The following is a 25,074-nucleotide window of genomic DNA, read 5'->3' on the forward strand; positions in this document are numbered from 1 at the left end:
AGACAAGTTGTAGAGGAATGTGCATATATAATCCCGTTTTTAAAGAAATTAAGACAGCAAACATGCACACACACACACAAAAAAAAGCCCTAAATAGGGGCACGTCGTTCAATAGGGTTGCGCGGTGCTGCGGGAACGTGGAGAAAGGACTGCAGGAAAGTCGTTCCTGGCGCACGCGGCGGCTGAGTGCAGCCACGGAAAGCCCCGCCCCCGGCCCCGCCCCCGGAGCCGGTTTCTTCCCACCGTCCCGCCCGCCGAGCCTGTTCCGGCCACTCCCCTACCGCGGGAATTAGTCTCCGCCCACCTCCCCGCCCCCTGGCCACGACCCCGCCCGCCGCCCCGCCCCCGAGCTCGTTCCTGCCTACCGCCCCGCCCCCTGGCCATGACCCCGCCCACCGCCCCGCCCCCTGGCCACGACCCCGCCTACCGCCCCGCCCCCGAGCTCGTTCCTGCCTACCGCCCCGCCCCCTGGCCATGACCCCGCCCACCGCCCCGCCCCCTGAGCTCGTTTCCGCCCGCCGCCTCGCTGTTCCCGCCCACCGCCCCGCCCCCTGGCCACGACCCCGCCCACAGCCCCGCCCCCGAGCTCGTTCCCGCCCGCCGCCCCGCCCCTTACCACGACCCCGCCCACCGCCCCGCCCCCTGAGCTCGTTTCCGCCCGCCGCCTCGCTGTTCCCGCCCACCGCCCCGCCCCCTGGCCACGACCCCGCCCACAGCCCCGCCACCGGAGCTGGTCTCCGTCCCTGGTGCTGACGCAGCCCGGAGCCCCGGGACCCTCAATAATTGAGCCGGGAAATCCCCCGCCGAAGGCTGGGGTGCGCGGCGGTCGCCCCTGCCCGCACCCCCCCCACCCCGGGGCCCCTAAACGTCCTTCTCCGCGGCAGCTCCACAGAGACCGGAACTGGGGCGCGAGGCGGCCCGCCCGAGACCGGAAGCGGAAGCGTGGGGCGGTGCCGCGGAGGGAGCCTCGGGTGGTTTGCTGCGTGGGGTGTGCGGTCTCCTTCGCGCGTGACCGGCTTCACGTGGTATGTTTGGTCTCCCGGGGGAAGGGCCGAACTCGGTGCGCGGCGGGCAGTCCGGGGCTTCCGGCGGGCGCCCAGGGAGGGGCCCGGGCCGCGGGCGTTCGCGGTCGCGGGCTGTGGCGTCCCCGCGCCCCTGCGTCCCTAGCCGGAGCCCCGCAGACCCCCCCTGGGCTGTTTCCGCAGGTCGGTCCCAAGCGGCTGATCCTCCCAGCTCCGGACGCCACTGGCCGCGCTCTGAGGGCTGATTTCGCGCACACACACGCACCCCGGGGACTTTGAGCAACGTCAGGAGGCATTGTTTTGGGTGTACAAATAGGGGTGTGGGGAGGCGCAACCAGCATCTCGGGGGTGGAGGCCACGGGATGCTGCTCAGCACCCCACCCCCGCCCCACCCCCCGCGGCGATGCATTATCAGTAATGCAGGGGTCCAGCAATCCTGCTGTCGGGCTGCAAAATCTCTGAAGTCCTGAGTCAGCCGTGGAAATCTAAAGTCAGCCGAGTCACTTACGGGCCCCCTAAGTGACAAGCCGCTGTTTATTTAAATAAAGTGTCTGGAGTCGGCAGGGCGCCTGCGTGGCTCAGTTGGTTAAGCTTCCGACTCTTGGTTTCCCCCCAGGTCACCCTCTGGGGGGGTCCTGGGATCCGTCCGCCTTCAGGCTCCTTGCTCAGAACGGAGTCTGCTTGAGGTTCTTTCCCTCTCCCTCCCCTTCAGTTCTTCCCTCCATCCCCACCCTCCGCGCGCGCTCTCTCTCTCTCTCTCTCTAAAGTAAATAAATCTTTAAAAAATAAAATTTGGGGACAGCCCCGGGTGGCTCAGCGGTTTAGCGCCGCCTTCGGCCCAGGGTGTGTGATCCTGGAGACCCGGGATCGAGTCCCGCATCCGGCTCCCTGCATGGCGCCTCCTTCCCCCTCTGCCTGTGTCTCTGCCTCTCTCTCTCTCTGTCTCCCATGAATAAATAAATGAAATATTAAAAATAAATAGATAAAAATTTGAAAAAAGTGTATGTAGTCACCATAAAAATCTTTATCCAGCCAGATGAGTTGAGCAAGTCAAATGCACGCACAGTATGACACGGCTTTCTCCCACTTAGGGTGTAGATGGCTGGATGGGAATCAGGTAAATCCAATTTACGCTTTAAGTAAATGAAAAACAAACAAAAAAGGATGGGTGGATGGTCTTTCTGTCTGAGAACTATATTACTCCCTGTAAAAAGGCCTCAAAAGCAATCTTTGTGCCTTTTTTTTTTTTTTTTCTAGACAGGAAAAGCATCTCTCGAGCTCCAGTTTGTGTTAAAACCCGCTTCAGGGCCCACCAGCCTCAAAGTCCACCATCCTCACTGATCCGTGGATTTCGGTGTGACCAGGTGAGTACTTGCAACAGGTTCCAGCAGCTTCCACTGTTCAAAGGAGCTGTTAATGGGCTTTCCTGTGCTCAGGTGGTAATCACAAGAAGCCCCTAAGAGCGAGGGTATCTTAAGAAAAATTATTTGTATGTTTGATAGATTATGTTCAAAGGAAGGGATACTAAGGCGGGTGTGGTTATATGTGTGGAAATAAGGCAGTAAATACAGTTATATGCAAATAAGTACACATTAAACAAATATGTAAATAACTAAATGTGTGTTATTTAGTTATTTAGTTATTTAGTTAGCTATGGAAAGACAGATTTTCTTGCATTCCATAATACTAAAAATTTCAGGATTTTATAAATAAGCATAAATATATGAAATTTTTACATATATGTAGTATTACAAGTCATCCCACTAAAGATTAGCAGGACTACTCAGCAACATTCCTCAGGCCCATTCGATTTGACTTCTAAGCCCTGTAAATCCTCCACAAAGATTCAAAATATATGGACATCTGTGGGGGAAAAAAAATGCTTTTAACTTCTTTCTATGAATAATAGAAATGTAAAATTGAATGGCCCAGCCACCAGATGCATGTTGAAGAAGTAGATTTTTTTTTCTTAATAAGATTTAAGATTATTTAGAGGAATATCCAGCAACAGCTTAGATTTTGAAGGTTAGGACAGTAGTTTCCACAAAGATTGTTCTTTCTACCTGGTCGTCTGGCAGGAATTAACTTTATTTCTTAAAACTTTTCTGAAATAACAGTCTTATGATTCACATTACAGAAAATCCTGTTAACTATTTAATTGTCGGGTTTTACTAATTACATGTATGTGCCCCTTTTTCATTCTCGCTTTCCTGTAATGTTTTGGAGGGGAATGTTTATCTGTCATGCAATAGATATTTTTTGAGTGCACAGTTTATGGAGATCAACCCTCCTTGTTTATTTGAGACTGAAAGGTTTTCCAGGACACAGAACATTTAGTGTTCAAACCAGGACAGTTCTAAGCAACCAGGATGGCTCATCATCTCCCCGAGCCAGACCCTGGGCCAGATGATAGAGACCAAACAGAGAGAGCCAAACAGACCTTGTTCTGCTGCCATGGAATTTATGTTCTAATAGGAAATTGTGATTTTATTTATTTTTTTTAAAGATTTTACTTATTAGAGAGAAAGCACAGGTGGGGTGAGGGACAAAGGGAGAAGCAGACTCCCCGCTGAGCAGGGAGCCCACTGCGGGGTTCCATCTGAGACTCTGGGACCATGACCTGAGCCGAAGGCAGATGCTTAACCAACTGAGCCACCCAGGCACCCAGGAATTGTGCGCCAAACTGCTGCGCCACCCAGGGATCCCGTGATTTTAAACAACTAATGACGGGAGTGATGTGGGAGCTTGGCAAAGAGCACTCAGTCGAGGGAACAGAGAAGCCTTCTTGAGAACTGATATTTAGCTAGCTGTAGCATTAGCTGGAGCAAGGATATGGGATTACTTTCAGGAGAGCATATCAGGCAAAGGGAACCACATGAAGACAACCCCCAAAGCAGGAGAGAGCCTTGTATGCTCCAGAAACTGGGAAGACAGGTCCAAATCTAAGACCTGACCTGGTCCAGCCTGCCCTGCTCTGGGCTGGCTCACACCCCTGCCCCCAACTTGGTTGTCTCAGCTCAGCCATTACTATCTTCCCAGTTCCTGGGAGCCCTGTAACTCCTCAGCTCAGTGACTAGAATCTTCCTAACTGTAAATTGGGTCCCTGGTGGGGAGAAAGGAGACATCCTCCACCTCCACAGCAGTTGTCTGGGTCTCCTGGACTCACTCCAAGCCTCAGGGAAAGTTGGAGGTGAGAGGCAGCATTCATTTCCTGTGGCTACTGTAACAAATTTGCAGAGACTCAGTGGCTTAAAGCAACACAGACTTCTTTTCCTGCCATTCTGGAGGGAGAAATCCTAAATGGGTCAACAGGGCCACATTCCTTCTGGAGGCTCTAGGGGAGACTCCTTTTCCTTGTATTTTCCACCTTGTGGAGGCCACCTGCGTTCCAGTGAGTAGTATCTTCAAGTCTCTCTCTCTCTCTCTCTCTGACTCCTGCTTCCATTATCACAGCTCCTTCTCTGACCCTGACCTTCTTACCTCCCTCTTGTAAAGACTCTTGTGATGACATTGTGCTCACCTGGATAATCCTGGATACTCTCATCTCAGGAGCCTTACCTTAATCACAGCCACACAGTCCCTTTTGTATGGAAGCTCACATATTCACAGATTCTCAGGAGTAGAATCTGGGTGCCTTTGGGGCAAGGGCGTTAATCTGTCTCCACATAGGCCCAGGAGGCAAAGATGCCCTGCAACTGGTTCCCTCCACCTGGCCCAAACTCTTAATGTCCCAGATCCTCCTCCCTACTCACACTCAAACCCTTTATTGCTGTTATCTGTTGGGTACAGGGAAGACACTCATAGAGACCTCGAGAAGCTGGTTTTATGGAGGCACCTGGGTGGCTCAGTTGGTTATACATCTGCCTTCAGCTCAGGTCATGATCTCAGGGTCCTGAGTTTGAGTCCTGTGTCAGGCTTCTTGCTCAGCAGGGAGTCTGCTTCTCACTCTCCCTCTGTGGTCTCTCTCTCTCTCTCAAATACATAAATAAAACCTTAAAAAAAAAAAAAAACTGGTTTTAAGGAGTTGTTCCCTAACTCCAGGGAAAGGAGGCATTCATTCCCTTTTTATAAAAAAGGAAACATTCCATAGATACTGCTCTGAACCTTCATTTTTTTTTTCACCTGAATTTATTGAAGATAATCTCTATCAATACCTAGAGGTCCTCCTTTCTTTTTTGGCTGTATGTTTCTTCATTCTTTATTTTCTTTAAAGATTTTATTTATTCATGAGAGACACAGAGAGAGGGCAAACACATAGGCAGAGGGAGAAGCAGGCTCCCTGCAAGGAGCCTGATACGGGACTCAATCCTAGGAGCCTGGGAACATGCCCTGAGCCAAAGACAGATGGTCAACCACTGAGCCACCCAGGCATCCCATGTTTCTTCATTTTGTGGATATTCCCTAATTTATTGAGCTAATTTCCTATTGATGATCCGTTGTATTGTTTCCAGTCCTTTGATATTATAAGTAAGGCCGAGGTGAATCATAGCACCCTTGCCAGTTAGTATTTGTGTATCCTCAAGATGGGCTCCTAGAAGTGTGATTGGCAGGGAAAGTGTAAGTGTTGCATTTTGCTTGAAATTGGCAATTTTCCTTCCATAGAAATTGTGCCCCAGAAGTATATGAGAGTAGCCTTTACCAACAGCTTGCGCAGAGATGTGGTCCACCAGGTCTTTGTTGATCTGACAGGTAAAAAATGGTATCAGTGTAGTTGCAGTGTGTGTCTCTGTTATTAAGAATAAGATCAGGGGATGCCTGGATGGCTCAGTGATTTAGTGCCTCCCTTCGGCCCAGGGCATGATCCTGGAGTCCCAGGATCTAGTCCTGCATCAGGCTCCCTGCATGGAGCCTGCTTCTCCCTCTGCCTGTGTCTCTGCCTCTCTCTCTGTGTGTGTCTCTCATGAATAAATAAAATCTTTAAAAAAAACAAAAAAAAAGAATAAGATCACTGTGATTCTATCGAGGGTGGTGTCCTTGAAATGGTAATGATAGAAACCAGACTGTCCTGGGTTGAGGAGGGTGTGGAATATGAGGAAATGAGATAGAGAGTAAGACACTTGGCCTGTGGTCAGAGAGAGAGGCTGGCCAGTAACAGAAAGAAAACTGCCCTTAAGATAGATTTATTTCACTGCTGAAAACCACTGCATCAGGTTTAAATGGTGTAGGAAAGGATCCAGTAGAGTGGGAGAGCTGGGAGGAAGGGCAGGCAGGAGGCAGTGGGTTGTGTGCAGCCCCTAAAGCAGCAGGTGGACCGGAGCACGGAGCAGAGCCCAAGAGCTGGGCCTTCTGCAGAAGGGGACATGGCTCTGGGTCTGTAACAGGAGGGAGGGCGGAAACCATGGTGCACGTGGCCATTTGGGCAGCAACGCAGGCAGGTAGATTCATTCTCAGGAAGGTTACTTTGAGAAGTAGGAGGCAGGACCATCTGCCCAAAGTAAGGGTGTGTTTGTTTTCTGTTACCACCTAACAGATTGTCCCAAAAATCAGTGACCGAAAACCGTAACAATCATGTGTTATCTCTCATGGTTTCTGTGGTTCAGGAATTCAGGGCAGCTTAGCTAGAAGGTTCTGGCTCAAGGACTTTCATGAGTTCCTAGCAGGGTATCAACTGGGGCTGCAGTGATGTGTGGCCTTGGCTGGTGCTGAGGGTTCATAGCCAAGGCCTTTCACTCCCAGGCCGGCCCTGTTGGCGCTGCTGTTGGAGGGAGGCCTTGGTTCTTCTCCCAGAAAGTCTCTCCATGGGGCTGCTCGAGTTCCTTGCAGCGTGGCTAGCACCCAGCCTTGGAAGTCACCTCCAAGGTAGTCTTGTCTGGCAGGTCAGTCTGATGCAGGCGGGTGTGGACACCAGGAGGCCTGGGTCATCGAGGGCCATTTAGGAAGCTGGTTAATGTGGAGGGAGTGGGGAGGGTGTGTGAGGTGTAAAGAGATTCGAGCAGGTGGGTATGGAGCCACCCTGACTTACAGGATACCCTGCAGGGTCAGGGGCTTTTTGAGCGATGGTGACCGCGTTTCCCTAGAAGTGGCAGCGTTACAGCCCTGGTGCCGGCGGAGGATGGGAGTCCTGCCTAGTTGGAGTTCTTCTGGGTGAGCGTGAAGGTGGGGCATATAGATGAGGAAATGCGTACGTGAAGGGTCATGAAATCCAAGGTGGGGAAGCGTGAAGTGAGAACAGGGAGCACTGGGGAAGCAGGAGAGCAGCTGGATGGGTCCTCTGTGTGGTGAAGGAGATGCTGAGTGAGCAAGGATGTAGTTTAGGAGGCTGGGTTCAGAGACATTTCTGAGCGGTTGTTCTAGATGGTAAAATAGTGTCAGGTGATGACGAGGTCTAGGGTGATGCGGATGGAAGGTGCAGCCAAGGTGGATGGGAACAAACGTGACACAGTGAGGTCATCCTCACGAGCTCTGACATCATCCAAGGGTGCTGGGACCAGAGGTTGAAGGACTCAGGGCAGGCAGGTGCCAGCGACCCCGGTTGGTAAAGGGTTGTGCTTGGGAATGTGTGACAACCACCTGGATGGGAGGAAGGTGCCCTGGGACCCAGTGAAGCTGGGGACTTGAGTGGGGTGGGACAGGCATGTGCTGGTCGTACTGGTCAGGACAGAAGAGGACAGGTTATGCCTTCACGTGCCCTGCGCCCATCACCTGCCAAGCAAAGTGAAGACGCAGGACTGGAGAGCCCACTTGCATTTTGAAGGAGGACATGGCGGGCAGGCTGAGGCAGGTTCTTCCTCAGCAGCCGGGAGAGGGAGAGAGACTGGGAAGGCTTCCTGTTTCCCGTTTCTTCCAGAGCCTGGCCTGCGTGCACTGTGGGGACAAGAGCACGAGCATCCAGGTTCTCTGTCTGAGTCACAGGATGGCGGCCATGGTTCTGTCTCCCACCTGCGGTAAGTTGGGGGGCCCCCAGAGCCGCGGTGTTAAAGGCCCCTGCACCACAGAGCAGGAAAGGAGGGGCTGAGTGGTGAGGCAGGAGTAGAGGCCCGAATGTCCGGGGTCCCTGGGACTCCAGGTGGTTCTTGGGATTTGGGGGTTTGGGGATTTGAGCATCCGTGGGGGTGTCACCTGTGTGGTGAATGTGGGAGAGCCTTTGAATTGTACCTTTCATTCTTTCTATAAACTTGATAAAGTAGGGATCCCTGGGTGGCACAGTGGTTTAGCGCCTGCCTTTGGCCCAGGGCGCGATCCTGGAGACCAGGGATCGAATCCCACGTCGGGCTCCTGGTACATGGAGCCTGCTTCTCCCTCTGCCTATGTCTCTGCCTCTCTCTCTGTGACTATCATAAAAAAAAAAAAAAAAGAAAAAAAAAAAACAACTTGGTAAAGTAACAGTGCTGTCCCTTGAACTTCAATTTCCTCATCTGTGAAATGGGAATAATAATGTCTTCCTCCAGGGCAGGAAGAGCCTTGGGCCTATTTTCTGGCCCTGGTGAGACAGGGCTGTGCCCTCGTGTCCTGTGAAAGCTGTGTGTGTGTGTGTGTGTGTGTGTGTGTGTGTGTGTGTGTGTGTTGGGGTATGGCCAGTTACAACTAAGTGGGGGAAGCCTCCAAACTGGTGAGTGCTAGAGTATAGAGCAATCCTAGATTCTTCTGACCCATTTCTTCTTCTCCAGCTCAGCCTTCCCTGTACTCGGCCTCCCCTCAGAGAGGATGCGCAGAGGGGGAAGGGTTGGTTCATGGCTTCCTGACAGGCTGGTTACCGGTGAGTCACATACTCTTTTTTTCCGAATCATTATTCCTCTCATCGGCAGTTGGCTTTGTTATCTTTCAGTGACTCAGAGCCCCACAGCCGAACCAGGTCTCAGACAGCCCAGGGTCTGAGGACGTCTGATAGGGGGTTAGGGGCTGCCGCACGAACGTCAATGTTTGTCAGCATTTTTTACATTTTCATAGTTTCCTCTAGGGTCGCTGTCTACATCGTGCTCTGCTGAGAGTTTTAAGGGGAAGGTAAACTTAAGTGTCCTAGAGTCAAGTAATTGATGATGGCTGTTGGGAAATCACTCATTCACTTACCAAGTATTTCTCTGACATCTACCATGACCCGATCTTATGCTCAACCCTGAGATTGAGGGATAAGACTGCAGTTTCACAGTCTCACTGGAATAAGAGAATCACCTACGTGTTAGAGGTACGTTTAGCCTTAGGAGTGGGAGTAGGTTGACAGGAGAGGAGCACTGCAGGCTGAGCTCAGAACCGCACCCATGCATCCTGTGCTTTGGGTTCCCTGTTTCAATCTTGTCATCCTCCTGTTAACTTGGTGGGGGTGGTCCTTGGCTAAGCCATGATGTTTGTGACCGCTCAGGACTTGGTGACCTTCGAGGATGTGGCGGTGGAGTTCAGCCAGGAGGAGTGGGCCCTGCTGGACCCTTCTCAGAGAACACTGTACAGAGATGTGATGCGGGAAAACTGCAGGAACCTGGCATCTCTAGGTAAGCCTGACCGCAGCCCTGCATTTATTTCATGATGCAGGTGACAAAGATAACATGATGCAGGTCCTCTTTTTTTTGTTTGTTTAAGATTTTATTTATTCATGGGAGGCACAGAGAGAGAGAGAGGCAGAGACATAGGCAGAGGGAGAAGCAGGCTCCCTGTGGGGAGCCCCATGTGAGACTGGATCCCAGGATTCCGGGATCATGACCTGAGCCAAAGGCAGAGGCCCAACCACTGAGCCTCCCAGGTGCCCCTCCCTCCTTTTTTAGTTGACATGACATTCATAAACATGAAATTTACCTCTGTAACTATTTTAAGCTTACAACTCAGTAGCTTTCCATACAGCCGGCAGCCCTAACACTATCTAATTAGAGAACATCATCCTCACCCCTCAGCCCTTCCCTATCAAGTGCTCAGTCCCCATTACCTCCCCCCCAACCCCTGCTGGCCACCACTAATTTGCCTTCTGTTTCTATGGATTTGCCTGTGGAGAACATTTAATATCATTGGAATTTTGCATATGTGATTTTTTTGGTCTGGCTTCTTTCAGGCAGCATAATGGGGTTTTTTGTTTTGTCTGTTTTTTAATATTTTATTCAAATTCAGTTTGCCAACATATAATATAACGCTCAGTGCTCATCTCGTCATGCGGGCAGCATAATGTTTAAAAGTCCAGCTGTATCGTTTCATGTACCAGTTCGTTATTCCTCGTTATGACTGAATAGCATACCTTTTTATGGGTCTACCATATTTTTAAAATTCATTCATCGGTTGATAAACATGGGTGGTTTCCACTGACTGGCTGTTACAAACAATGCTACTATGAATATTTGCGTTCAGGTTGTTGTCTGAACATGTTTCCACTTTTGTTGAGTATGTGTCTAGGAGTGGAATGCTGGGTCACATATTACTACGTTGAGCTTTTGGAGGAACTGCCAAACTATTTTCCACAGCCGCTGCACCAGGGTGTGACGGTTCTGATTTCTCCATGTCTTTGCCAACATTTGTTTTTCTGACCATAGCCATCCTTATGGTTATGAAGTGGGATTCCGTTGCTGTTCTGATTTGCATTTCCCTCATGACTAATGACCTTGAGCACTTTTTCACGTACCAGTGGGCTGTTTGCAGATCTTCTGTGGAGTCCTTCACCCAGTTTGAAATTTGGTTGTTTATCTTTTGTTCTTGGATTATAAAAATATATTCTATATTGTGAATACTGGTCCCTTATCCACAATATGATTTGGAAATAATTTCTCCCATTTTGTGATGTATTTTCATTTTCTTATGTCCTTTAACATATGAAAGTTTTAATTTTTTTAAAAGATTTATTTATTTGAGAGCGAGAGAGAGAGAGAGAGAGGGCATAAGTGGGGGGTGGGGGAGAGGGAGAAGCAGGCTCCCCTCTGAGCAGGAAAGTCTGATGTGAGGCTCCAACCCAGGACCCTGAGATCATGAGCTGAGCCAAAGGCAGGTGCTTAATCAGCTGAGCCACCAAAGCACCCCAAGTCTTATTTTTTTTAAGTTTTGATTTAAATTCCAGTTAGTTAACATACAGTGTTAGATTAGCTTCAGGTGTACAATACAGTGATTCAGCAGGTGTACAATACAGTGATTCAGCACTTCCGTACATCACCCGGTGTTCATCACAAGTGCCCTCCTTAATCTCTACACCTACTTAACCCAGCCATCACCCACCTCCCCTCTGGTAACCATCTGTTTGTTCTCTATAGTTAAGAGTCGATTTCTTGGTTTGTGTGTGTCTCTTCCCCCCACCCCTTTCCTCATTTGTTTTGTTTCTTAAATTCCACATATGAGTGAAATCCTGTTTTTCCAAACAAGACATCTGGATAGCCAACAGACACATGAAAAGATGCTCACCATGACTCAATATCAAGGAAATTCATATCAAAACTACAGTGAGAAAAAAAAAAAAAAAAAAAAAAAACTACAGTGAGAGATATCACCCCAGAGCTGTCAGAGTGGCCAAAATCAACAACACAAGAAACAACAGGTGTTGGTGAGGATGTGGAGAAAGGGGAGCCCTCTCGCACTATTGGTAGGAATGCAAACTAGTGCAGCCACTGTGGACAACAATATGGAGGTTCCTCAAAAAGTTAAAAATAGAACTACCCTATGACTCAGCAGTTGCATTCCTAAGTATCCAAAGAATACAAAAATATTGATTTGAAGGGGCACATGCACCCTGATATTCATAGCACCGCTATCAACAATGGCCAAATTATGGAAAAAGCCCAAAGTCCATCAACTGATGAATGGACAAAGAAGATGTGGTGTATGTATACAATGGAATATTACTCAGCCATACAAGAGAATGAATCTTGCCATTTGCAATGACGTGGATGAAACTAGAGAGTTTTGTGCTAAGCGAAATAAGCCAGTCACGGAAAGTTTTAATTTTGATAAAGTTTTTATTTTGATGGATAACTATCGTTTTTCTTTTTTTTGCTGTTCCTTTGGTATCATACCTAAGAAGTTATCGCCAAACCCACCAAAGCTTTGAACTTTAATCCCTGTTTTCTTCCAGGAATTTTTCTAGTTTCTCTTCAATTAGGTCTTTGGTCCTTTGCCCATTAATTTTCAGTATAGCTTAGAGAAAGTGCCAGTTTCATTTTTTTTTTTTTGCTTGTGTTTACCTAGTTGCCCAGCATTTCTGTAGGAGACTTTTCTTTCCCCCTTGAATTATTTGTACTCCCTTGTCAAAAATTGACCACCCTTGGGAGTTTACGTTCACTCAGTCCCATTCCATGGATCTTTACACCTCTCCTTATACCAGGACTGCAGAATGTCCATTACTCTTGCTTTGAAATAAGTTTTGGTGTCAGGGAGTGTGAGAATTCCTATTTTGTTTCTTTTCAAGAGTGTTTTGTCTATTTGGGATCCTTTGCAAGTTCATGTGAGTTTTAGGCTTCGTTTGACCATTTGTACAAATAAAAGCTGTTGGAATTTTGGTAATGATTGCACTGAATCTGTAGATCACTGTGGTGAGTGTTGTCATCCTAACAATATGAAGTTTTCCAATACACATCTTTGTGTTACTAATTTTTTATTTGATTCTGTTATACTCAGAAAATACTTTGTACGATTTCACTGTTTTAAAATTTATTCAGACTTGTTTTATGGCCTCACATATGGTCTGACTGTTCTGGAGAATGTTCCACATGCACTTAAGATGAATGTGTCTTCAGTTGTGGAGCAGAGTATTTTATATGTCTGTTAGGTCTAATTAATTTGTAAGATTGTTTAAGTCCTCTATTTCCTTATTAACCTCCTAACTAGTTATTCTACCCATTGCCAAAGTGGGGTGTTTGCAACAAAGTTTGGAACTATTGTAGAATTTCCTATTTCTCCTTTCAATTCTATCAGCTTGAAATTTAATATGTAGAATTCTGTTGTTACTGTCTGTAATGGTTACATCTTCTGGATGAGTTGACCTTTTTTAAGAAATTTTTTAAATTTATTCATGAGACACACACACACACACATACACACACAGGCAGAGACACAAGCAGAGGGAGAAACAAGCTCCATGCAGAGAGCCTGACATGGGACTCGATCCCGGGTCTCCAGGATCAGGCCCTGGGCTGAAGGTGGCACTAAACCCTTGAGCCACCCGGGCTGCCCTGAATTGACCTTTTTATCATGAAATAATTTTTTTTGTGTGTTGTAATAGTTTTTGTCTTAAAGTCTATTTTGCCTGAAATTAACATAGCTACATTCTCTTTTGGCTGCTCCTTGCATGGAATATATTTTTCTATCTGCTGACTTTCAGCCCCTTAGTGTATTTAGATACAAATTGAGTCTCTTATAGATAGCATATAATGGAATATTTTTAATCTATTCTGCCAAAATCTGCCTTTTAATTGGACAGGTTAATCCATTTACATTTAAGGTAATTACTATTAAAGATTCATGTAGGTAGGCCATTTTGTTATTTTCAACATGTCTTACACCATTTTTGTTCCTCAGTTCTTTCATTGTTATTTTTGTGTTAGATGTTTTATAGGGGACCACTTTGATTCTCTCTCATTTCTTTTTGGTTTTTGGTTATTTTTTTAAATGGTTGTCCTAGGGATTACAATTAACATTTTAACTTATAGCAGTCTATTTTGATTTAATTACCAACCATGTTTCAATAGCATACCAAGTTTTTGCTCTTGTATAGGTGCACATACACCACCCCCTTTATATTGCCTTTTCACAAATTATATCTTTTTACTTTCTATGCCCATTAACATAGATTCATAATTACCAGTTTGGACATTTCTCTTTGAAATTATATAAGAAAAAAAAGAATTTCAAATCATAAATTTGAGTTAAAACCAAAAATAAAGAGCCAATTATTATTGCCCTATGTATTTCCATTTATCGGGTTCTTTGTTTCTTTGTGTGGATTTGAGTTGATATCCATTATCCTTTCATTTCAGCCTGAAAGCCTCCCATTAGCATTTCTTGTAGGGTAGATGTGCTAGTGATCTCTGTGTCTCTCAGTTTAGCCTACTTGAGGTTTCTTAAGCTTCTTGGTTGTATACATTTGTGTCTTTCATCAGTTTTTGGAAGTTTTTGGCCATTATTTCTTCAAATATTCTTTCTACCTCATTCTCTTCTCCACTTCAGGAACTCCCATGATATGTATGTTGGTATGTTTGATGGTATCCTATAGATTTTTAGGGTTCTGTTCCTATTTCTTTCATTCTTTTTTTTTCTATTCTTCCGATGAGATAGTATAAATGCTTATAGATTCTTTCTTCTGCCCGCTTATATCTGCTGTTGGACACATCCTCCAAATTTTACATTTTACATTTTACATTTCAGTTTTTTACTTTTCAATTCCAAAATTTTTTACTTGTGTTTGCAATTTCTATCTCTTTAACATGTGTTCTATTTCATGAGAATTCATCCTTAAGGTTTCCTTTATTCTTTATATGGCTTTCTTTTTGTCTTTGACCATACTTAAAATAGTTGATTTAAATTCTTTGACTAGTAAGTCTGATGTTTGGGCTTCCTCAGGGAGGAATTTTTTTTCCTGTGATGGGCCACACATTTGTTTTTTGCTTGCCTCAAAATCTTGTTGAAAACTGGATATTTGGAACATTGTTATATGGCAATTCTGGAATCAGATTTTTCCCTATCACTAAAATTTTTTTTGTTACTTGTATGTTGTTAAATGATACTCCTGAACTAATTTTGTAATGTCTGTATTTCTCACATGTGGTCCCTAAAGGCTGTTTTGTTAATTTCATGGCTAGCTAGTAGTTTGTCAGAGATTAAAAACCTGTAGTCTCTGCAGATGTGTTCTGCATGTGTGTATAGGGCATACCTGCAAAATCAGCAGGTGGTTTACAACTCAGCCATAATCTTCACTTTCTGCTTGTGCAGGACTTGAAGGTCAGCCAAAGCTGAGGACTTAGCACTGTTTCAAGTCTTTTCTGAGCATGTGACCAATCCTGGATTTCTAGATTTAAAGAAATAGGAGGGAAAAACATTTTTTAAAGATTTTATTTATCTGAGAGAAGAGAGATCATGAGTAGAGGGGAAGGGTAGAGGAAGAAGTAGATTCCCTACTAAGCAGGGAGTCCCAATGTGGGACTTGATCCCAGGACCCTGGGATCAAACCCTGAACCAAAGGCAGACGCTTAACTGACTGAGCCACCCAGGCACCTTAGGAAGGAAATTTTAAAAAATTTACCCAAACAGATTTACCCCAAAGATATAAATGCAGTGAAATGCCGGGACACCTGCACCCCGATATTTATAGCAGCAATGTCCACAATAGCCAAACTGTGGAAGGAGCCTCGGTGTCCATCGAAAGATGAATGGATAAAGAAGATGTGGTCTATGTATACAATGGAATATTCCTCAGCCATTAGAAACGACAAATACCCACCATTTGCTTCGACGTGGATGGAACTGGAGGGTATTATCTTGAGTGAAATAAGTCAATCGGAGAAGGACAAACATTATATGGTCTCATTCATTTGGGAAATATAAAAAATAGTGAAAGGGAATAAAGGGGAGAGGTGAAAAAATGGGAAATACCAGAAAGAGAGACAGAACATGAGAGACTCCTAACTCTGGGAAATGAACTAGGGGTGGTGGAAGGGGAGGTGGGCGGGGGGTGGGGGTGACTGGGTGACAGGCACTGAGGGGGGCACTTGATGGGATGAGCACTGAGTGGTATTCTATATGTTGGCAAATTGAACACCAATAAAAAATAAATTTATAAAAAAACATTTATAAAAAAAAATTTCCCCAAACATCTTATTCCACACTTTTCCTCCCAAGTTTCTTGGCTAGTCTTTTGTTTTCTGGGCTATTTCATATGCCCCTGGTGGCAGTGGCTAGTATATTTGCCTTTAAATGTGCCCACTGAGTAGGCAGCTCAGCCTTTGGAGAGTTTGGAGTTAGATAAATAAAGGCAAGCCCTTTGAGCCAAACCTGCAGAAAGGTCAAAACAAACAACCACAGAACTTGGAGAATAAGGTCCATCCTGCTCCCTCTTGTTCTAGAAATGTGGGCTGTCATCTTCAAGGTCACAACCAAAGCAGGACATAGAGGGTGAGACAAGGATCAGTCAAAATGTCAGCTGGTTGTTGTCTTTGATTAAACATTTTCCAAGTTGCTGTGAACTTTTGTAAGTTTCCAAAGTTCTGATAAAGTTGATTCTGATGGTTTTCCCCAGTTTATTCACCATTTTTGTAAAGTTATAGACTTTTGGTTCAGTTTCCCTCAGTTTTCACTATGATCACTTCACACAAGTCTTTCTGAAGCACTTCTGTGTCCTTGGATCAACACTGTCTTTAGAAATAGTGATGAGGGATCCCTGGGTGGCGCAGCGGTTTGGCGCCTGCCTTTGGCCTAGGGCGCGATCCTGGAGACCCAGGATCGAATCCCACGTCGGGCTCCGGGTGCATGGAGCCTGCTTCTCCCTCTGCCTGTGTCTCTGCCTCTCTCTCTCTCTCTGTGACTATCATAAATAAATAAAAATTAAAAAAAAAAAAAGAAAGAAATAGTGATGAGTGAGTCCTCACCCTCATGGAACTTTTTGTCTGATGCCTTCTCTGTGAATGAACAGCTGTTACTTGCCCTGACTTTATATTCTCCATGGTTAAAAGCTTTAGAGCTTCTGAAATATATGTAAACTTGGACATGAACTCTGGGACTGTTTATGTCCTGTCATCTGGACATTGAGTTTGCTTGAATTTTTGCTTCTTGAGAGTTACTATATTCACTAGAGCCTATGCATAGTTACTCCATTGCTGCAAAAGTCCTACTCGATCATCTTCGGAATTGTTGGTTCCAGTTTCATAGGATTACTTGTCACCTGCACAGTCACCCAACATCACGTGTCTTTTCTCTTTGAACAGGATATCATGTTGATAAGCCCAGTCTAATCTCCCAACTGGAGCAAGAAGACAAGGTGATGACAGAGGAGCGGGGAATTCTCCAAGGCACCTGTTCAGGTGAGCACCAGGTAGACAGGTGGATATGCATCTTTTTGAGGAATAGCTCTGGCTGGTGATTTGGAGCATGAGAGTATTACATTTAGGAAATGTCAATCAGGGAAGTTTGTATAGTGTCCTTTTTTCTGACAGAGATGGTCAAGAATTTTGGTATGAGATTCCTTCTGTATGTTTTTTCACTCCTTTTTACCTTTCTATTCAACATCTCAAACATTACCTTGGACTCAGAGGGAGAAAAAAAAGACCTCTTTTCCTTTTTTTTTTTTTTTTTTTAAATTAAAGTGTAGTTACATGCAGTGTTAAATTAGTTTCAGGTGTACAATGTAGTGACTTGACAAGTTTTAAGTTACACTATGCCCACCATAAGTGTAGCTACCATCTGTCACCATACAATGCTATTATAGTTCTTTACCTTTTTAAATAAATCTCATATGAGCACTTTTTCCAATTCCTTCCTACTTTGCATTCCTGATAATCCCTTCTTCTTTAAATTTCTCAATGGTCTTAATCTTCCTTGAATCACTTTTTAAAAACCTACAATTTTCATATTCCTATCTCTTTCATGGCAAACCTCAAATATGCTGATCCCTCAGAGTCTGCATTTACTCATATGTGCATTTTTTTTCTCCATCAACTTTAATTTCTTTTTATTTTGTTTCAGATTTGGAGACTGTACTTAAAGCCAAATGGTTAACTCCTAAGAAGCATGTATTTAGAAAAGAACATTCTAATGGTATAAAAGCGGTAAGACTAAGATGGCTGATTTCTGGTTTTTCACAGTAGGAGAATAAGTTAGAAAAGTCACAAAGTAAACAGAGTCATTAAAGAAAACTATCATTTATACATGAGGAAATTGTGTCTCTGGAAAGATAATGAAAAGTATGAAAAGTTGTCAATTTGGAGAAAACTATAAATTAGCTCCAAACTTGTTTCCTCACTGGGAGTTTCCACAAGTAAATATTTCTTTAAATGTGACTAAGATATTGACTGCTGAAATATAAAGTGGGCTTAAGTTTATTAGAAGACGCTCTGTGATTATGATGAGGACTTGTGGCAAAGTGTCCATCTTTTTTAACTTCTGAGAGCCCAAACTGCGCAGAAGCCATATACATGAAAATAGCCAAAACATCGTTTGTAATAATGTAACAGAATCCCTGGGAAAGAGAGTCCATACGCATAAAATTCATTGAATATTAAAAATAGTATAAATTATAGTTATCATTCATCTCTTAACCAACAGGAAAGAAGTCACCTTGGAGTGAAACTCAATGAATGTAACCAGTGCTTTAAAGTCTTCAGCACGAAATCTAACCTCACTCAGCACAAGAGAATTCATACTGGAGAAAAACCCTATGACTGTAATCAGTGTGGGAAATCCTTCAGCAGTAGATCTTACCTGACTATTCATAAGAGGATACATAATGGGGAGAAACCCTATGAATGCAACGACTGTGGGAAAGCCTTCAATGATCCTTCATCCCTTAGACTGCATGTGAGAATTCACACTGGAGAAAAACCCTATGAATGTAATCAATGTTTTCATGTTTTCCGCACTAGTTGTAACCTAAAAAGCCACAAGAGAATTCATACAAGAGAGAATCATCATGAATGTAATCAGTGTGGCAAGGCCTTCAGCACAAGGTCCTCCCTTACTGGGCACAACAGTATTCATACAGGGGAGAAACCTTACGAGTGTCACGATTGTGGGAAAGCCTTTAGGAAGAGCTCGTATCTGACCCAGCATATGAGAACTCATACTGGAGAAAAACCCTATGAGTGTGATCAGTGTGGAAAATCCTTCAGCAGTAGCTTTTCTCTGACTGTGCACAAGAGAATTCATACTGGGGAGAAACCCTATGAATGCAGTAACTGTGGGAAAGCATTTAATAATCTGTCAGCTGTTAAGAAACACGTGAGAACTCACACTGGAGAAAAGCCCTACGAATGTAATCACTGTGGAAAATCTTTCACCACTAACTCTTACCTTTCCGTGCACAAGAGGATTCATAATAGGTGGATATGAGTACAATAACCAGGAAAATATTCGTTGATTTCTCATCCCTCCGGCAACCGATGGTAACTCACTATAGATGTATGCGTTATCTGTTGCTGCATATTTCCCTCCAAAACATTGTGGCTTCAGACAACATACATTTATCTCACAATTTCTGTAGGTCAGGAATTTGGAAATGGCTTAGCTGTGTAGTTCTGGCTTCAGGATCTGTCATGAGGTGAGGTCAAGACGTCAGCTGGAACAACACTCATCTGAGTCTTTACTGCTGAAGAATCTACTTCCAAAATAGCTCACTCACGTGTCTGGCAGCTTAATGCCAGTTGTTGGCAGGGAACCTTCGTTACCTCACTCTCCACAGGGCTAAGTATCTTTATGATGTAGCAGCAGGTTCCTCCCAAAGCATTTGATCTGTGGGAGAACTAAATGCAAAAGCCACATTGACTTTATCAACCTAGCCTCAGAAGGACATATCACTTCTTCCAGACTGTATTGCTCATATAATGTGGGAAGAAATTACACAGGGTATGTATATCAGGAGACAGATTGTAAGAAACCATCTGAGAAGCTTGCCGTGAAATCAGTGGAGAAAAGCCTTTAGCAGACTCTCATTCTATCCTATATGAAGTAGCCTTCAATAACTCATATTAATTCACTCTGGAGAGAAATCTCACATGTGCAAGCTTTGTGGTAAGCTTGTCAGCTCAAACTCACCCCAATGTGCAGAAAAGATTATGTATGGGGAGAAACCTGAGGAATGCAGTAGCTGTAGGAAAGCCTTTATGATATTTCTAGGGAGTCAGGTGATAGTTCACACTATGGAGAAAGCCTTTTCAATATCATCAGAATGCAAAAGCCTTCAGGGACACTCATCCCTTAGAGCACATGTGAGAAACCACTAGAGAGGAATATCTGTAGAAAGAATGTGGAAACCCCTTCAGCACAAGTCTTTGCATTAACTGAGCAAAAGACAGGGAAATATTCTGAATACAATTACTATGGGAAGGCCTTGAATGTTCTCTGAATTTTTAAGAAGCATGAGGATTTCTTCTGGAGAGAAAGTCCTATTGAATGTCATCAGTACTGGAAAGTCATTTTTCCACATTCCTTAGGAAACTGAGAATTCACTGCAAAGACGCTTGTGAATAAAAAGACCAAGGGAATGCCTTTAATAATACCTCCTACATTAGGAAAAATAGGAAGTTTTCTCTGGATGCAAAACTTGTGGGTGTATTAATTTTGAAAAATCTTTCAGTGATTCTTTGTTGATTTATGAGAACTGACTTTGGAGGCAAACCCTGGAAAAGTAATCAGTATGAGGATGCCTCAGCTCTTTACTGAGTGGCCACAAAATAAACTGGGACCAGACATTTATTAATAGTTGAGTGTGGGATTACTTTTACAGTGTCTCATCCTAAGATTGGGCCACTAATTTGTTAGTTTTCAGTCTTTTTGTTTTAGTATAAACACTTATGTCTAGAGCCATACTCTAAAATAAATGTTATGTTCCATAGTTTTGTATTTAGTATGTTTGCTATAATTTACTCTTTAAAAATATCAGTACGTAGCATATTCAAAAAAGCATTTCTGAATATCTCCTGAGTGAATTAGTTTATCATAGTGTAAATTAGACTATATTTACTATATACTTTTCCTAGTTTAATGGCATTTTTGTCAGGTAAGTGGAGTTTATGACACTGATTCTTTTTTATCTTTCTACCCTGGTATGGTATTTTGTTTAGCTTCTTTCCCAATGTCCATTCTCCCCTACTTACTTACTTTAAAAATGTTTTCGTTGTTTTTCAAGCTGTCAATGAGCAGGATTGAAAATACTCAATCTCCAAGGCTTCTTTGAAGCCCAGAGGGGTATTGCCTTGCTCTGCTGACCATGAGAAATAGGTAGGAGTCACTAAGGAGAACATCATCTGACTTGTTTGCTTCACCTATATTCTATTCATCTTACCTGTTCTTTCTCTTGAAAGTGGACTCAAGGCAAGAGTTGAAAGAGCTATATTTTGATCATGATGACAAAAACCACAGTGCAGCAAAAAATCACAATGATATGGGCTCCTCCAAAATCTCTGATTGGCGATATCAGCTCTGGACTGCTTGTTCACAGACTTGTCCTTATATGATTAAAAATAACCTCTAACTGGTTGAAGCCAAAGTCATTTTTATTTTTTGGTTTGTTTTTGAGGTGGTATTCTGTTCATGTCCAGCTGAATGCAATATCTAACTAGTCAACCTATTAGTTGGTCACATTTTGTAAGTGTTCATGTTTCTTTGAAAATAATGTATATTCTCTTAAGTTTTAGATGTAGAGTATGTGCCTATTAACTCAAGCTAATTGTGTTTTCAGAGATAGTATGTACATTCAGATTTTTGTCCTCAGACTTATTTAATGATAGATATGTATTAAAGTCTTATGCTCTGGATATGGATTAACACTTTTTTGCCATTTCTGTCATTTTTTTCTATATATATTTTGACGTATAACTGAGTACATTCAGGATTAGGTTTTTTTTCTTGTGAATTGTTCCTTTTTATGTAGGGGTCATTTTTTATAGTGTTATTTCAATACATTAATAAAGGACTAAACATTTACATAGCCCTTCCTATAGGCAAGGCATTCTTCTGAATGCCTTATGAATATGAATATTAACTTATTGAGTACTCAATATAAGCTTAAGGAAGCATGTACTGTTATTATCCCCATTTTACAGATGAGAAAACGAATGTGGTGTACCTGTAATTTACCTGAGCTCCCTGTCTAGTAAATGGTAGAGCCAAGTTTTGAACCCAGACAGTCTGTGCTCTTAACCACAAATCTATCTATTAAATATATTCTATATGCTAGGCACTGTTTAAGACACTGGTGTTTATAGCAATGAATGAAACTCAAGTTTTGTTATTGAAGCACTTACGTTTTAGTGGGGGAAAGATGGATTATAGAAAAATCAAGAAAACATGCAACATAAGCGTTCAGCAGAAAAGCAAAGCACTGGGGCACCTGGGTGGCTCAGTGGTTGAGTGTCTGCCTTCAGCTCAGGTCATGATCCCCAAGGTCCTGGGAACAAATTCTGCATCAGGCTCCCTGCAGGGTGCCTGCTTCTCCCTCTGCCCATGTCTGCCTCTGTGTGTCTCTCATGAATAAATAAATAAAATCTTTTTTTAAAAAAAGAAAGAAAACCAAAGCATTATAAAATAGTTAAGAGAGATTGGGATCTTACCATTGTATATAAAATAGGAAGGGAAAGCCTTTTAGTTAAGGAACACTTGAGCAGAGACCTTAATGAGTTGAGACAGTGAGTCATGAATTTGTGTGGCAAGAGCAGTCTTGGCATGCAAAGTCTCACAGCATAGAAGCCAGTGACACTGGAATAGAACAAGCTGGGGACAACGAAAGTGTGGTAGAAGTTGATATGGTCAGAGACATGGTGGATCCTGATCTTGTTGGGTCACATTAAGACGTTTTCTTATACTTGGAACAAGTGGGCATGTCAGTCAGTCTCAGCAGGAAACAACTGACACAGATGAGGACAATCATAAAGGAGTTTTCATAAAGGGGCTAGTCACAGAGTTGTGGACAGGATATAGGATAACCACAAGAAGTGGCTGGTACCTAGTAGCTGGTAAGGACAGGGCTCTATTAACATCCCTAAGCTGGAAAGGGCAAGAGAACGGAACAATTGTTGAAATCCAGAGACAAGAAAGGAGAGAATTGCATTCCAAGAGCTGGGAGGTCAGCGGTAGCATTCTGCAAGAAATAGCCAGAACTAAACTTATTTCATGTCCAGGATCCCCATTGAGCAAACCCAACCAGACACCAGAAGGCAAGGACACCTATTGATGTAGTTCATACTGATTAATGTTACTAGGTTCAGCAAGGTAGAGAAAGTGGGTCAGTTGGGGCAAATGGAAACTATCCAGAACTATTCACCCCTTGTGTTTCTCGAATCTACTCTTGTCAGTCACCTGGGCAAAAAGTTCATATCCCTGAATTCTGTTGGCTACTATACTTGGCATTGGGTATTAAAGCATTGATGTTCCCACCTAGAGTCTAGAACAGTTGCCTTCACAAGTGTTCTTCATATAAGATGGGTCATGGGGCTCTTGAGAGGAAAGCACACACAAAAAAATTAACCTAAAAGCCCTAGTTTCCAGAGGGGGAACACTTTTGCCGGTAAAGTAAGGGTCCCATTGAGCTTTATGACTGCTTGGAGACCAGCACATGAGGAAAAGAAGTCACCATGGCTTCTGGCATGGTAATCCTGTGCCAGAAGATGTGGGGCTTTTGCACGGTAAGGGCAGAGCAGACATTTGGCACTCAGGTAATCCTCTGGAATTTCCCCCCAATTTTGTTGATAAATAAATGTAGCAGGTGTATCCTGAGAAGGGGATGTTGACCAAGTGTTCAGACTCCTCAGGGGTGAGGATCTGGATCATCCCTCCAAGTAAGCCGCCTGGTCCAGCAGAGGTCATAGTCAAAGGTGAAGGGAATCTAGATGGGATAGAAGTGTGATGATTATCAGTTGTGGGGCACCTGGGTGGCTCCATGGGTAGAGTGCCGGACTCTTGATTTCAACTCAGGTCATGATCTCGGGGTGGTGAGATTGAGCCTTGTTTGGGACTCCATGCTCAGTGTGGAGTCTGTCTCTTTCTCCCTCTGCCTCTCTCCTCACTCATTCTTGCTCTCTCCCTCTTTCTCTCCCTCTCCAATAAACAAAATCATATATATATATATATATATAGCTTATATATAAATATATTAAATATATATATTGCTTCCCTGGAGAGGAAGAAACTGAAGAGAGTAAGGAAGAAGCTCCAATACGTTTTATGGCCTCATATATGACATACCATCATTTCTGCAGCATTGAGTATATCATCTGGGTCATGTCTGATTCAATGTGGGAGGAGATTGCACAGGGCACAAATACCAGGTGGCAAGGACCCTTGATGGCCATCTTGCAGGCTAGCTGATGCACCCACTTCTTCTCTAGGCCACTATTCCTTTATCAGGCCAGAATTCCTTTATTCTGCTCCACTTTTCTCCTGAGAGCCTGGTTTCAGGGTAGCTGTTTGGAGCCTTGTGGATTCCTACATGGGGGCGGAACAACTTGGAAGGTCTCCTTTTCCCCTTTACTATCTTTTATTCCTCTCCCATCTCTATCCCTCTCAGTCTTGACCCCAGCTCCAGCCTTTCTTGCCCACTAGTGTCCTTTGAGTAGATGTTCTGAGGATCAGCTGGGAATGCAATGGATAAGAAGAGTCCGCTAGGGCAGGAAATGTTGGAGGAAGCTTTCCTTCCTGAGTCCCTGTCCCCTGAATAATGGGAGCTTGGGCTCTGCTGGCTTATCAGGACTATGATTGTCTTCCTTATTCTGACCCTGGGGTCCTCACTATTCCTCAGGACAGGGGACACTAGGTTTGATGGGGACCTATCTATCCACTATAACCTGGGAACAGAGATATCTGTATTGCAAGAGGAAGCTGAAAAGTTGCCTGCTGGGGTTCAGATTGTTCCTTGTATTTGGAATAAAGGAGGGGGGTCACCACAGAGGCAGTCATCTTATGCTGGGAAAAACTTGAGGGATTTGAATGGTGGTCTTCTCTCCTTATTTGGGTAAGGGTGCTGCTTGCTGACCCTTCTATCAACTTCTGTTTTTGTAATAATAGGGAAGAGATGCAGTTTTCTGGGAATGCTTGACACCCAGGTTGGAGAACCTGGAGGGTTGCCTATTGAAACTGGTATTGCTGCCTTGGGAGAGACAGGTTTACTCTTTGCGGGGGTACTCCTATCTCTGGTCTGAGGGAGTAAAGGGAGGCAAGCTGGGATTTGTGTTGATAATGGTGTGACATTTGCTGGGGCTCTTGCTCCTTTAGTGTGTAGGGGACTGTAAATTGCTTTTTGGTGTTTCCATCATTTCTAATCTTGGAGAGAGAACAAATCATTTGCAGAAGCTTCCATCATCAGATGGAATCCTCATGATGTTGGGGGTAACTGGAAGGTATGAGGCTGGAGCTCCTATTGTCTGTGGTGATGGGGGACTGTAAGGTCACTGCCTGCCTGGGGCTCCCATTTTTCAAGTGTTGGTGTGATAGGGAGGGGCCCCTGGAGGGAGGTCCCATTGTG

General features: G+C 44.2%; 1 protein-coding gene across 3 annotated transcripts; it reads left to right on the plus strand.

Moving 5' to 3' along the window:
• The first annotated feature begins 867 nt into the window (after window positions 1-867).
• On the plus strand, window positions 868-21,385 carry LOC100686571 (zinc finger protein 558). 3 transcript variants are annotated; one of them, XM_038567430.1, is made up of 9 exons: window positions 868-1,025; window positions 2,280-2,386; window positions 6,999-7,106; window positions 7,810-7,906; window positions 8,630-8,718; window positions 9,319-9,445; window positions 16,832-16,927; window positions 17,589-17,671; window positions 18,168-21,385. In XM_038567430.1, exons 4-9 carry the CDS (start codon window positions 7,876-7,878, stop codon window positions 18,948-18,950), a joined length of 1,209 nt encoding a protein of 402 aa, XP_038423358.1. In that variant the 5' UTR covers window positions 868-1,025; window positions 2,280-2,386; window positions 6,999-7,106; window positions 7,810-7,875; the 3' UTR covers window positions 18,951-21,385. The 3 variants fall into 3 exon arrangements, with proteins under 3 accessions (XP_038423358.1, XP_038423357.1, XP_038423356.1); XM_038567429.1 differs by lacking the exon at window positions 6,999-7,106; XM_038567428.1 differs by lacking the exons at window positions 868-1,025; window positions 6,999-7,106 and adding an exon at window positions 2,106-2,139.
• Window positions 21,386-25,074: the final 3,689 nt, after the last annotated feature.

The sequence above is a fragment of the Canis lupus genome, chromosome 20, assembly GCF_011100685.1.
Source record: "Canis lupus familiaris isolate Mischka breed German Shepherd chromosome 20, alternate assembly UU_Cfam_GSD_1.0, whole genome shotgun sequence".
Classification (NCBI taxonomy): Eukaryota; Metazoa; Chordata; class Mammalia; order Carnivora; family Canidae; genus Canis; species Canis lupus.

What these genes read in the sequence shown, in the direction of transcription:
- LOC100686571 (XM_038567428.1), top strand. An exon ending in GTGGATTTCGGTGTGACCAG is followed by an intron (nt 2,387 to 7,809) that starts GTGAGTACTTGC and finishes CGTTTCTTCCAG; the next exon opens with AGCCTGGCCTGCGTGCACTG. An exon ending in CAGGAACCTGGCATCTCTAG is followed by an intron (nt 9,446 to 16,831) that starts GTAAGCCTGACC and finishes CTCTTTGAACAG; the next exon opens with GATATCATGTTGATAAGCCC.